Here is a 14,736-nt window from a genome sequence, read left to right on the forward strand (position 1 = left end):
TTTTATCTGAGATGAAATGTCTGAGATTTTAAAAAGCAATAATACCGCACAGTACCAGAGTGGATCCTCTGGCTTATTTCCATTTCTCATCCCCCAGTGGAGAGCAATGTCTGCTTTTGTAGGGAGAATGACACGTGTTCTCATATTTTTTTTTTTTTTTGCTGAGGCAATTGGGGTTAAGTGACTTGCCCAGGATCACACAGTTAGTAAGTATCAAGTGTCTGAGGCCAGATTTGAAGTCAGGTCCTCCTGAATCCAGGGCTGGTACTTGATCCACTGCGCCACCTAGCTGCCCCTGGTGTTTTCATATTCAACAAGTTCTCCCCCCCCCTCCTCCCAGGGCAATGAGGGTTAAGTGACTTGCCCAGGGTCACACAGCTAGTAAGTGTCAAGTATCTGAGGCCAGATTTGAACTCGGGTCCTCCTGATTCCAGGACCAGTGCTTTATCCACTGTGCCACCTAGCTGCCCCCTCAACAAGTTCTTTTGACACACTTTCGGGGACAGCAGAGCTAAAAGAAATACACCAAAGACCTGGGTGTTGACATGAAATTTTCCTTCATGTCACCATAACCACCCTTCATAGCAACATCACTGCTGTTGTCACTGGTGGAGTCCAAAGCTGCCTCTCTGACTACATACATATATACATAGAGAGGAAGTGTGGGGGAGTGAATATAGCACTGGGCTTTGAGGCTGGAAGGGCTGTTTGAATCGTGTTGAGCATAAGCTGGGTGACCCTGGGCAAGACACCTATGTCTCTCATCTTCAGTTTCCTCATCTGTCAAACAGCAGCACACACCCTAGAGTGTTGTCATGAGGATCAAGTAACAGAATCTACTTAAGCACTTTGGGTGGTCTATCATCAGCCTCATTATAACATATGGGGTGTTCTGGGGGAGGGTCTCACTCTGGAAAGGCTACGTTTCTTATTTTATTTTATTTTTTTGGTGGGGCAATGAGGGTTAAGTGACTTGCCCAGGGTCACAGTAAGTCAGTAAGTGTCAAGTGTCTGAGGCTGGATTTGAATTCAGGCCCTCCTGAATCCAGGGCTGGTGCTTTATCCACTGCACCACCTAGTTGCCCCAAAGGCTGCGCTTCTAACAAGGAGTCCATGTCCCTTACCTCTTCATCAGAAGTACACAGAATACTTTGGCAGAATCTGGAAGACATAAAGGTGCTGCCACCTGCCTTCTGGGACAGGAAGAGGAGTTTCCGACCAGCTACATCCAAACACTCTAAAACACTAAGAGAGAAAGAGTGACAATGAGTACTGGAGGAGGAATGAAATATCCCTCTGAAGCCTCAATCAGTTCCCAGATATGCACACCTGCTATAGCCTGTGTCAAAATTCCTCCCAAAATATGAACATTTATTTGCAATCTAGCCAATGTGACCAGGGCTAAGGCAGGCCGATTACAAGGCAGTGAGGCTCCTGGGAAAAGAGCATTAAGCAGTCATGCTGCTAGATGGCCAGGTTGGGGTCTCACCAGTTTTTCTTCTGCCTTTATTCCATTTCATTTGAATGTGTAACTTTCTGAGTCAGACATAACTTGGGAACAATGGACAAAGTAGGTTAAAAAATACACTTATTTAACTAACATTTTTTTCTTTTTTTTGACAAAAGAAAAAGTTAAGCAAAAACTGACACAGTGATGGTGTCTGCCATTGTATGCAACATGACATCCCTATAAACCCCTACCTCTCTGATGAGAAGATGACAGAGGTATGTTTCAGGACCTGTTTCTCTGGGGCCAAACTGATGATTATAGTCGCTCAGAGTTTGGCTTTCTTTTAGAATTCTTTTCATTTACATTATTGTAGTCATTATGCCTTTGTTCTACTGTTTCTGCCCAAGTCAGGCTGAATGAATCTGGATGATCTTTTAAGAAACTATTTTCAGGAGGTAATGACATTATACATATGCTGCAATTAACTATGGGCATATGATTTAAAGCTGTGTATCATCTAGATCAAACCCCTTATTTTGCAGGTAAGAAAACTGAGGGCAACAAAGGTGCCCAAGGTCAGGATGTCTACTAATTCCTAATTCTGTGCTCTTTATTTTTTCAATTAATATATATCATCCCAGTTCTTTCCTTCTTCCTCCCACTTCTTCCACGAGGAGAGGAAAAAGAAAAATACTTGTAACAAATATGCATAGTCAGATAAAACAAATCACTGCACTGGCCATGTCCAATATCACCTCCCTTTCAGGAAGTAGACAGAAAGCTTTATTCATGGGTCCTTTGGAATCAGTGCCCTTTCCACTACAAAACCCTGCCTCTCAACACAGTAGGAAACTACATAGAGGAGAAGGCAATCTACCCCTCATTCTCCTCCCCATTTGCCTAAGGATCAAAAAAATTACCCTGCATTCTTCTGCCATGTTGCATCTTTTGAGGGTCTTGCTTCCTTATGAGGTCCACGGGGGCACAAAGGCAATGTGTTTCTCTGTTTTGGATTTGCCAACAATTGTTGGGAGTTAACTGCTGTATCCAGCTTCATCTCTGCAATCTTGAAGAAAGAAAAAGTGGGAAACCCACCAGTTTCTTGGGTGTTTATTACAGAATAGTTTCTAGCTAAACAGGCTTCATTTTTTTTAAGCAAAATAGAAAAAAGAAAAGGTGGTGGGGAAGTGGGGTGGGAGGGAAGGAAGGGTAAAACAAACCAGAAAGGTTCAACGGATGCCTCTCCTTTTTCAGATGCTGGCCTGACAACTCAACAGATGGTTTATAATTTGCCTAGCCAGAGATGCCAATCTGTCACAAGAAGCCCATGCTGTTACATATGTAAAGGAAATGCCAATGTAGGGCTCAGTGAAAAGGGATGCCAGTTTTGACTGGATCATTACTCTATAGTTAGTCACTTAAAATGTATTTTTGCATTGAATGTGCAACTGGGTCTCTGGGAGAGGAAATGGCTTCTTTTGGAAAACATAAAAAGATCCTTAGTAGACTCACTTTTATAGCTTCAGAAAGAAAAACATGTCTGATTTTGTTTAGTACTATAAATGCCAACCTGTCCATTTATAATATTTAAAATTTATCTCTTCTGGGTAGTTACTCTGGATGAAATACAAATTTGTGTGTAGCCTAAAAATCCTCTGGATGCCCAAATTCCCATTCTTAAAACTTTATTGGTGTCTTTCATTTTTATATCATCCTTTGCTTCTGAATATGTCTCCCCTCCATCTTCAGTGAGCCATCCCTTGAAATAAGGAAAAAAGAGGAAAAAAGCAGCTCGGAAGAACCCAATACATCAAGCAAGCCTGCCAGTGTAGGCAACATTCCACCTCTATAAAGAAAGGAAAGGTAAATTTTCTCATCCCTTCCTGGTCACTAAAATCCCATTTCATAGAGTTTGGCAAAAGCCCTATTCTAACTTGTTAGTTCTCCTCATGCTGTTGGTCTAATCATGTACTAAGGTACAGCTTGGTTTGACAAGAAGTGAGATGGGGCAGAAAGAAGGTAAACTCTACACAAAAGATGTTCCCATATGAGGGATGGAAAAAGACATAAGTGCCCAATTATGTGGCTTAGAAGCTCTTTCTCAAAAGTCAGCACTAAAACACATTCTAGCTCTGTGTAGATCCTGTCCAATGTGCTTATTTCTTGCATGGAGGGGAGCATCATTATAACCTGCAATGTTACTTTCCAAGTTGGTCGTCTCATAGGCTGCCCTATGCATCCCACCCTGCCATGGTAAGACTGCGTCATAGGGGAGAGAGGAAGGATCACCTTATTCTCCCTTAGGACCAAGCCTATGCGACACTTCCTCTCCACGCCGCTTCTCCTTCAGTCATTACCCTCAGCTTCCCACCACCACAACGACCCAGAACTTGGGCCCTGTGTCTCCTAGCTCTGATAGCTCAGAACCAGGCTTCTGTGCTACTTTCTGGCAATTCAACTCCATCCCCATCCACCTGCCCAGGCTTCCTTTAAGTCCCAACTAAAATTCAGTTTCTTCCTTTCACTAATTATCTCCTATTTTTCCATATATGGTTTGCTTTGCATATATTTGTTTGTATGTTGTTTCCCCTATTAGACTGTAAACTCCTTGAGGGCAGAGACTGTTTTTCGCTTCTTTTTATGAACACCACTGTTTAAAACAAATGGCTTTGGGGCAGCTAGGTGGCGCAGTGAATAAAGCACCGGCCTTGGATTCAGGAGTTCCTGAGTTCAAATCCGGCCTCAGACACTTGAAACGTACTAGCTGTGTGACCCTGGGCAAGTCACTTAACCCCCATTGCCCCGCAAAAAAAACAAAAAAAACAAATGGCTTTGAAAGACAACACAACAGCAGCCAAGATGATGATGAAGCATGCTCCCCATCTCCTGAGAGAGAGGGAATGGACTCAAGGGAGACAGACAGACTCTTATTTATTCATTCGGGGTGGGGGGGATACATGGCCAATATGGGAATTGATTTCACTTGACTATACTATTTGTTACAAGACTTTTGCTTTTTTTCAATGGGAAGACAGGTAGAGGGGAGAGAAAACATATTTTTGTTAAATAAAAAAAAGTATTTGTGCTAAATCCTGGGGTTTACAGAGACAAAAATGAAATACTCTCTGCCCTCAAGTATGTCCTATTGAGAAATGTAGAAAAGAGTTCAATAATTAAATAGCTCTGACTAGTTGGTCTGTCTTACATTAAATGCTACCCCCTAATATCAAGAGAATAATCCTGAGATTCCTGAGAAGTGCTTAAAGACAAATTTTGTGGTTATCATAAATCACCTTTTCAAAATTCTATCCTAGTTTAAAAAAGAAAGTTGATGAAACAGACATAGAGAACACAAGAGAGAAAACAATTTCAATTACATGAAATTGAAATATTTTAATGTTAAGATCAATGCTGGGGCAGCTAGGTAGCACAGTGGATAGAGCACCAGCCCTGGAGTAAGGAGGACCTGAGTTCAAATGTGGCCTCAGACACTTCACACTTACTAGTTGTGTGACCCTGGCCAAGTCACTTAACCCCAATTGCCTCACACAAAAAAAAAATCAATCCAACCAGGATAAGAGGAGTTGAATGGGAAAAACATTTTCATTAAATATCTGATAAGTCTGACATCCAAGATAGGAAATGACCTCTGCACACATGTATACACATACACTACACTACACATACACACACCCCACATATACAATACACATATGGAACAGAACAGGTGGAGTGATAGAGCTAGCCAGCTAAGAGGTGGGGGAGGTGGGGGTCACTTCCCTTTCCCCCAGGCCCTTAAGTTCTACCTTACTGTCCTTTCCTTTTTTTTCACTCCTTGCCAAACACTGACCTTCCATTCCACCCCATGCCAGAAGGAATCCAGAATCCCAGTTCCACTGTCCCTCAGATCCACTTCCCACTTCTCAATGAGGGCAGTCCCCTCCAAGATAGGACTTCTGGGACTTGTAGCTACATCCTTAGGCCCTCCCTGTCTTTCTTTCTTTTTTTTTTTTTTGAGGCAATTGGGGTTAAGTGACTTGCCCAGGGTCACACAGCTAGTAAGTGTTAAGTGTCTGAGGCCAGATTTGAACTCAGGTCCTCCTGACTTCAGGGCTGGTGCTCTATCCACTGTGGCACCTAGCTATACCCCCCACCCTTTTTTCCCCTCCCTGTCTTTCTAAGTATCTCACATTGAAAATTCCTTATGTGGGAACAGCTAGGTGGCACAATGGATAGAGCACAGGCCCTGGAGTCAGGAGGACCTGAGTTCAAATCCGGCCTCAGACACTTAACACTTACTAGCTGTGTGACCCTGGGCAAGTCACTTAACCCCAAATGCCCTGCCCAAAAAGAAAAGAAAAGAAAATTCCTTATGTGTTGTCTCTCTCAATTAGAATGTAAGCTCCTTGACTATCTTCTTTTGCTATTTGTATCCCCAGTACTTGGCGCATAAGTGCTTATCAAAAGCTTTTTTATTGAGTCCAAAGGACTCATGATAGAAAATGCTCTCCATACATAGAAAAAAGAACTGTGGAATCTGAATGCAGATTGAACCATACTGTTTCTACTTTTGGTTTTTTTTTTGAGGTTTTTCCCATTTGTTCTGATTCTTTCACAACATGACTAATGCAGATATCTGTTTAATGGGATTGTACATATATAACCTCTATCAGACTTTTCTTTCTTGGCGGGGGGTTGGGGGGGGTAAGGGAAGGGAGAAAAAAAATGTGGAGCTCAAAATCTTATAAAAATAAATGTTGAAAACCATCTTTATATGTAACTGGGGAATAATAAAATTTATGATAAAAAAGAAATGGGGGCAGCTAGGTGGCGCAGTGGATAAATCACTGGCTCTGGATTCAGGAATACCTGAGTTCAAATCCAGCTTCAGACACTTGACACTAGCTGCGTGACCCTGGGCAAGTCACTTAACCCCCATTGCCCCGCAAAAAAAAAAAAAAAGGAATGACAAGAGGTGTGGTTTCAGAAAATAAGATGGAAGATTTATATTAACTGATGCAAAATAAAGTGAGAAGAACTGGGAGATCATTGCACACAGTAACAGCAATGTTGTAATGATGATCAACTATGAAAGACTTGGCTACTCTGATCAATACAGTTACAAAGCAAATTCCAAGGGACTCATGGGGAAAAAATGCTATTGATATCGAGAGAAAGAAAGTGCAAGCTGATGAACTCTGATTGCAAGCCGAAGGATAATTTTTGTGCTTTATTATTTTTGCCATTTTTTGGTATTATGCTATTATAGAAATATGTTTTACATGATTTCATTTGTATAATTGGTATTTTTTTTAATAATTAGTATTCTAATAATGACTACCTTCTCAGTGAGTGGGGGAAGGGTAGGAAATAGTGAGAAAATTTGGGATTCAAAATTTAAAAAGAAAATGACATTAAAATATATATAATAAATGATTTTTAAAAAACGAATGATGCTCTGGGAGAGAAGAGAAGGGAGGGTATATATTGGGAAATTAAAATGACATAAAATCAAAACATGTACACACCAATTTTTTTTAAAAAGAGATAATGATTTACAATTTCACTCTAGTTTTAAAAAATCATGTAAAAATTAGTTAGGCTTACAATATTAAGTACTAACCTTCCTTGGGCCATGTTTAATAAAATACTGAGCCAGTTCAAGGGTTGCAACAGCATCTTCTGTGGAATCATGGCCAACCCTGTCAGGGCACTGTATTTCTCTCCTAAAGGAAGTAAAAGAGAGCTGATTAATTCAGAATCACAGGCTAACACTTGATATACAAGGTTTGTGTCTGCGAAGCTCTCTCTGGCTGATGTTTTTCCCTGGGTTTTCTGGCTGCATGTGGAATCTGTAGCTTCGGGGCTAACAATGGTGGGGTTTTGTCAGCTCTGATACTTTTCCCCATCCAACTCAATCACAGTTCAGTTCCTTATTGTCCACCCTACAGAGTTCCCAAGAGATGTGTATGGCGTTAAACACAAGTCACATAAAAGATAATAATACAGAATGAGAGCCATATGTTTCCAGTTCATTACAGGAAGCACACTGTACTGCTTAGGCAGTGTGGTACAATGGACAGAGCAATAGGAGTGGACAGTCAGCAAGACTTTGATTTAAATCCTGCCTCAGACACTTACTTGCTTTGTGATGTGGGTAAGTCACTTCACCTCTATATCCCTCAATTTCCTCTTGTGTAAGATGGAGATAAAATTAGGACAAGGATTAAATGATATGATATATGTAAAGCACTTTACAAACCTTAAAGAGCTCTAAATTTGAGCAACATTTATTATTGGAGATGGTCTGCCCTGTTTGAACATGTCATATAGGGAACTACTTTAGTGTAGAACAACTTAAACTGTAATAAACTTACCCTAAAACAGCTTTGGCTAAGAACTTGAGCTTAAACCGTCGTCCCAAATCTCTGACAAAAAGCAACGAAGTGTCAATAACATTGGGATGTATCATCTGTGGAGGGAAAATAAAGCCCTTTTTTAACCTTCTAAAGTAATGGGTAAATGCAGGGGTCAGAGAGGTGAGAAAGGTAGAGGACAAGGGATATAACAGAAAAATGAAGTCCCCAAACAGATACACACTTGTAAGGCCTGAAGGTCTGAATTTAAGGAATGGCCCACTAACACTGCATCTGGTGGGAGCAGCTTCTTTAACCTGGCCTGGACATCTCTGAGTTTGGTGGTCACAGGTTTAAGAATCTTCCGTGTGATGCCTGAGAACCTTTCCATAAAAGCAAAAAGATGGAGGTCGTGAGAGGAGCTGGATTCCACCCCCCCCCCCAACCCCAACCCTGAAATGTTTCCTGCAGGAAGCATTATTACCATAGATATTGTACTTATCAAGAAAAATGTTAACCCACTGCTGTCTAATTAAAAACAGCTAACAAGGCTGCTTCTGAAGTTTTGACTGTTGTCTACTATTACATATTGGATACTCTTTTTTGAAACACTTGGCTCCCATGTTTTCATGTCACAACGTGGTTTCCACCTTACCTCTCTAACTAATCATGTTTTCTTCACTGCCTCCTGTGTTTTTTCATCCCCTAAATGCAGGGATCTCTCAAGACTCAGTTCTTGGGCCTCTGCTGTTCTTTTTTATAATCTCATCCTTGGTGATCCTGCCCATTCTCACAAAAACATCTTCAATGGACAGAACAACAAAAATGTTTAATTGTCCACTTTCTTTTTGATAATGCTTCAGGAGTTCCAAAATCAAGCCCTTATGAGGCACATGCCTCAGAACATTAATTCAGAACCTTTGAACAGAAAGACACACATGTACTGATCCTGGATATTTGTGGTGAAAATTTGTCTTTTCTACCTGGTAGGCTATGCTTTAAGATCAACTGCTCAGGAATTGCATGCAATCAGATGAACTTCAAATTTCCAGAAAAGGAGTCTTGTTAGACAGTCCTGCCCCATTTAATGTGATCTAGAGCCAGAATGACTATGAGATTCCACAGCAAAGCAGCCAGCAGTTTTCTACTGGTCTAAGTTCACAAGACAATTACATGGAGAAAAGTGTAAGCATGTTACATATCTGAAAATGAGCCAAAGCACTTCTGGCACAGAAATATAATTGACGCGGCACAGTCCAAATTTCTTCCATATAGACCTTTATATACTAGCACATTAAATCATGTAACTCCACAGAAGCTCCAGGCCTTTCTAGAAAAGTTTCCATCAATTTTAGTCTGACCTGGGTTGTGAAAAGCTACAAGTCAGTTTGCAGGTCACCTGGTGAGGTAGTTCAGAATCCTGTTGTCAGGTTTTACAAGCTCGTCCATGACACAACGACCTTCTGCGTCAACCAACGAGACTCGTGTGAGCTCATTCCCATTCGGTGTAAGGCACTGAAAAAACCAAGGACACAGTCAGACTGCTGACCTGGTCAGACTGCTGACCTGGTCTACTTACTTTGTGGGTATCAAGGTGGGAAAAATCAAATCAGGGAGGGGTTTCTGAAAATCACATTCATCAAAACCAGCATGATACAACTTCATTGTAAAGACTGTGCCAGAGGAATAGACAAAAAAAAAAGAGATGATATCTCCCCGAATACCAGAGAAAGCGGCTGTCTGGTCTGCAATGGGAAGTGGGGACACCCAAGGCCATCAACAGAAGGCTCCAGGACTATTTTTGGCTCTTTATTCTGTAGATGTAAATGTGTCTTCTTGCAATAATAATAGGTACTTGAGGTAGGTTATAAAGCTCTTATTAAAAAAAAAAAAGCCTTTGTAGAAATAAATGAACTCTTCACGATTTGAACTCAGTTCTTCCTGACTCCAATGCCAGCACCCTATCCACTATACTGCCTCACTGACAATTGTGTCAAGACACCCTAAAACAGAAAGCGCTATCAACAGTATAAAAATAAATATTGCAGTTATACATAAATAATTCACATCATAGAAATGTTAGACAATGAATGTAACTTGTAGCCTAAAATCTGCTGGAAACCAGCATCAAGGTGGTTTGTTTTTATTTTTTAAGTATTAGCATTAGTAATAGCTTACATTAGTCTCATGAGGTAGGTAGCATAAATATTAATATTCTTATCTAAAAAATGGGGGAAATGAGGCTCTGAGACTTGCCCAGGGTCATATAACTAGTACGTGGTGGTGCCAGGACCTGAGTTCAGGTCCAGTGTTTTTTTTTGTTTTTTTTTAGTGAGGCAGTTGGGGTTAAGTGACTTGCCCAGGGTCATACAGCTAGTAAGTGTCAAATGTCTGAGGCTGGATTTGAACTCAGGTCCTTCTGAATCCAGGGCCGGTGCTTTATCCACTGCACCACCTAGCTGCCCCTTGGGTCCAGTGCTTTTTAACCATGCTGTGACCCTTGTGTTTCTGCTACCCAAACCCCATAAACACAGCTTTTGAAAACCCAATTCTTTGCATTAAACTTGAATGCATCAAAAAAGCTTTGCTTCATTCTACCATGAGTGATTTCCTGTCTTTTAGGATGGCAACATCTATTTCTGAGCACCCATCATAGTAAGGAGATCCATCTCATACCATTTCACAGTCCAGGCCAAAAAGGGGGCTGCTATCGCTTACTGGACCAGCACATTCAGTAGAAATGTAGTTTTTACAGTTAGTCAAACCTGGAGATAAACAAGCAAACAAAAATTATTTTTGTACAAAAAACTACAGAAATGATTACATTCAATTATCTAGAAGAGGCACATAGAATTTGGCCAGAAAAACTGGATCCTGTCTGCTGCAACTGGTGTTACCCTTAGTGCTCTGAAAGGTCAACTTATTCTTGTCCATTATGGTATTCTATCTGATTTCTCTCCAGCAACATTTTGGTCATGAAAGCATCATACAAATCATTTACCTCTGGAATAAAACAAACAGTGGCTTTTGGGGAAAGTCTGCCCATCTTTTAAAAACATCAACACAAGCATAAACATCCCTCCTTTAATATTGGCTAATCTGATCTCTCTGGCCCTTGTCATTTGTTACCACTGTGAATTTTTATGCTAGTATTCACAGAAAAGGAACGATCTATAAAAGCACTTCTCCCTAAAATAAAAAGGGGACTTAACATGGACAGAATCAGATTAAAACCAGGAGAAAAATGCTCAGAGTTTAACTTTGTTCCATGTCCCTATGGACTTAGCCTTCAAGTTCCATTAAAGCATCACTATTATTGATAAAAGAGAGTGAGTGGAGATGGGTTCTATAATCAGTAGTTAAGAATATCAAGCATCAGTGCTCTCTCTAGTTTTTTGTATTTTTTTTTTTGCAGGGCAATGAGGGTTAAGTGACTTGCCCAGGGTCACACAGCTAGTAAGTGTCAAGTGTCTGAGGCCAGATTTGAACCCAGGTCCTCCTGAATCCAGAGCAGGTGCTTTATCCACTGCGCCATCTAGCTGCCCCCAGTGCTCTAGTTTTAAAAGAACTTTCTCATTTTTATGTATTTCTGCTACCACACCAACTGTACTCTTAACCAACCTTGGAGTGGAAAGTCAAATTTTTTCATCTCTTCTTTGGTCAATAGGCATTTGACCAAACCTACTTTTTCATATCCATATTTCCGAATGATTGGATCATTTTGCAGATCTTTGATGGCTTGTGGATTGGCAAGTGAAGATGATGACACTGAAACAAGTAGGTTCAGAGTAGATGTGTTAAAACATGCTTTTAATAGACCCTTCCCAATGGCATATCTCGTTATATAGCCTATTGGAACACTTTGAAAATAATTTCTTTATTACTCATGTATTTAGTGAAGCATGTAAGGTATAGTATATAGGGATAAAGCTAGATCCATGACTTCTCTGGCATGGGAACATCCTAATGAGGAAAATCCCTCTACAGTTGCAAGTTGGCACCTTCTCTGTAACTGATAGTCTTGGAGCTATCCAGAGCACTGAGAAATTAAATTATATGCTCACAGCCTCAGAGCTGGTATGTGTAAGGCATAGGGCTAGGACCCAGCACTTCTTGGATCGGAGGCCAGCTCTCCATCTACTACATCAGTGGTATCTTATTGACATTTTGGGGGGGGGGGCAATTGGGGTTAAGTGACTTGCCCAGGGTCACACAGCTAGTAAGTGTTAAGTGTCTGAGGTCGGATTTGAACTCAGGTACTCCTGACTCCAGGGCTGGTGCTCTATCCACTGCGCCACCTAGCTGCCCCTATCAGTGGTATCAAACTCAAATAGAAATGGGGCCCTGTAGGCCCCATGTTGACTTAGAAAATCACAAATTAATATTATCTACATATAAAACATTATATAATATACACATATAGATGCATATAATAGATATAAATATATAACATTATACATATTAACTTTATGCTGTATCTTATTTGGTTAAAAACTTCCCAGTTTTACGTTTGAATCTGGTTCTGACAGCATTCAAGAGCTGTGTGCCTGCCTGGGCCATGTTACCATACCACACTGTATCCAAATGCTACATATGGATATACAACTAAGGCGAAGGTGTAGCCTTTTCTTTCACGGACCTAATAATCTAGATGTAGAGACATTGGTCTGTTTACTTGTTTATGTCTTAAGTGACAGAGATAAAAAGTGGTGTGATGTCAGAGGAAGGAAAGATCACTTCAGGGGTGTTAGGGAAGGTGTCTTGAGACTTAAGCTGGACCTTGAAGGACTGAGTGGAATTTATATGGGTGGGAAAGGAGGGACAGAGTATTCCAGATAAGGAAAACTGTGCGCCAAAGTGCAGAAGTGGGAATGCATTGGTGAATAGACCGATCTGATTAAAGCAGAACAGACTGGAAAAGAATGTTGGGATTAAATCATGGAGAGCCCTGAATGCCAGACTCGGGAGTCTGATCTTTATCATGGCGATAATGGGGAGCCATCTGAATTTCTGGAACACAGTAGTAACCTGATCAAAAGGGTTTTCTCAGAAGATGAATACAGCACCGGTATACAGGACTGGTTTTGGTTTGGTAAAAACAGAAGTACGGTGAATATTTAGGCCACTATAGTAGTACAAATACAAAATGTTGAGACCTGAACTAAGGCAAAGGCAGGAAAGGAAGAAGTATTGTAGAGACAGAGAGAAAAAATAGGACCAAGTTATTAATTAGGCATAGTGGTAAAGGAGGGGAGTGACTATAAGGTTCTGAAGCTCAGGCAACAGGAAGAAATACCATGGGTAAAAACAAGCAAGTAGAAGGGGAAAGAGGCTTGGACCATTGAGAACTAAAAAATAGATTATATGGGATTTAAAGAAATGAACAGTAAGTGGAGAAATGAACAAACCATTCATTTAAAACTGACAGTAAAATAAAGTAGAGAAATAGGACAGTAACAAGGGACAAACAAAAACAAGCAATTAAAATTACAAGGGAAACATTCAATTGGGAAAAAAAAATTCTGCATAAATGTTCTCTGAAAAAGACCTCAAATCCAAGATATATAAGGAACTTATTCAAACATATAGAAAAAGAACCATTCCTCAAGATATAGCTTGTCAAAAAATATGGACAGGCAATTCTCAAAGAAGAAATATCAACAATTATATGAAAAAATTCCCAATTACCAATAATTAGAGAAATGTAAGGGAAGGGATTAACATTAAAAATGACTGGGAAATTGGCTTCTTGCTGAAAATGGGACTTTAGGCAGAGATTTGAAGGAATCCAAGGAAGAGAAGAGGTGGAGATGAAGAGGGAAACGTGGCAAGGGGAGAGCCAGTGAAAATGAACAGGGTTGGAAGATAGGCCTGTTTTCTACAAGGGATTAGCAAGGATAACAGTTTAAGTGTTGAGAATAAAAAGAGACAAAAGACAGCCCCTGACCTCAAGGAGACAATAAGCAAACAGCTATGTACAAACAAGCTAGATATAGGATAAATAGGAAAGAATTAAGAGAGAGAAGGCACTAGAATTGAAAGATTTGGAAAGGCTTCTTGTAAAAGATGGGATTTTTCCTGGGAATAAAAGGAAGCCAGGGAAGCCTGGAGGGAACAGAAGAGATAAAGTATTCCAGCCATAGGGGGCAGATAGAGAAAATGCCTGGAGACAAGAGATGAAGAGTCTTGTTTGGGGAACAGCCAGGAGGCCACTGTCATTGGACTGAACAGTAGGCCAGGAAGACTGGAAATGTAGGAGGGGGCTGGGTTATGAAGGGTGTGGGTGCTGGAGGGAACAGGGAACCGCAAGAGTTTAGAGTAGGGCAGTGACATGGTTGGACATGGCTTTAGGAAAATCACTTCAAATGGCTGAATGAAGAATGGATTGGAATGGAAAGACGAGACAGGCAGACCAACCGACATGAGGTGACGAGAGTCTTCACTGTAGAGTTTATGGAGGTGAGTAAGGGGTAAGAAGACTGAAAAAGTAGGAGGGGCCAGGTTAGGAAGGGCTTTAAAAGTTGAGTGTTTTATATTTGATCCCTGTCATATCAGAGAGCCACTAAAGTTTATTGAGTAAGGGGGTCACATTTTAGAAAAATCACTTTGGCAGCTGAGTGGAGGGTGGACTAGAGTGGGGAGGCTCAAGACAGGGAAATCAATGAAGAGGCTACTACTGTGTTAGTCCTCATCACAGCACCTCAGGTGATGAGGGCCTGCACCGGAGTGCTGGCAGCCGCAGGAGAGAGAAGGGAGTTCATAGGAGAAATATTGGGAGGTAGAATTGACAGGACTTGGCAATAGATTAGATACTGGAGGCAAGAAAGAGAAGAGTTGAGATTGATACTTATGAGGACTTGTATGAACTGATCCAGAATAAAGAGAACCAAGAGAACAGTTTGAGATAACAACACTGTAAGGACAAACAAC

General features: G+C 40.8%; 1 protein-coding gene across 2 annotated transcripts in view; it reads right to left on the reverse strand.

Annotated features, from left to right (window-relative positions):
* REXO5 (RNA exonuclease 5) overlaps positions 1 to 14,736 on the reverse strand; it is a 36,698-nt gene that overhangs the window by 10,900 nt on the left and 11,062 nt on the right. For both annotated transcript variants that reach the window (XM_043977439.1, XM_043977438.1), the window contains exons 6-13: positions 11,428 to 11,574; positions 10,483 to 10,571; positions 9,206 to 9,321; positions 8,051 to 8,189; positions 7,828 to 7,922; positions 7,074 to 7,176; positions 2,371 to 2,516; positions 1,125 to 1,245 (exon numbers count right to left, since the gene is read on the reverse strand). In XM_043977439.1, the coding sequence (XP_043833374.1) occupies positions 1,125 to 1,245; positions 2,371 to 2,516; positions 7,074 to 7,176; positions 7,828 to 7,922; positions 8,051 to 8,189; positions 9,206 to 9,321; positions 10,483 to 10,571; positions 11,428 to 11,574 (956 nt within the window). The remainder of the gene's footprint in view (positions 1 to 1,124; positions 1,246 to 2,370; positions 2,517 to 7,073; positions 7,177 to 7,827; positions 7,923 to 8,050; positions 8,190 to 9,205; positions 9,322 to 10,482; positions 10,572 to 11,427; positions 11,575 to 14,736) is intronic.

Source organism: Dromiciops gliroides, chromosome 1 (genome assembly GCF_019393635.1).
Source record: "Dromiciops gliroides isolate mDroGli1 chromosome 1, mDroGli1.pri, whole genome shotgun sequence".
In the NCBI taxonomy this organism is placed as follows: Eukaryota; Metazoa; Chordata; class Mammalia; order Microbiotheria; family Microbiotheriidae; genus Dromiciops; species Dromiciops gliroides.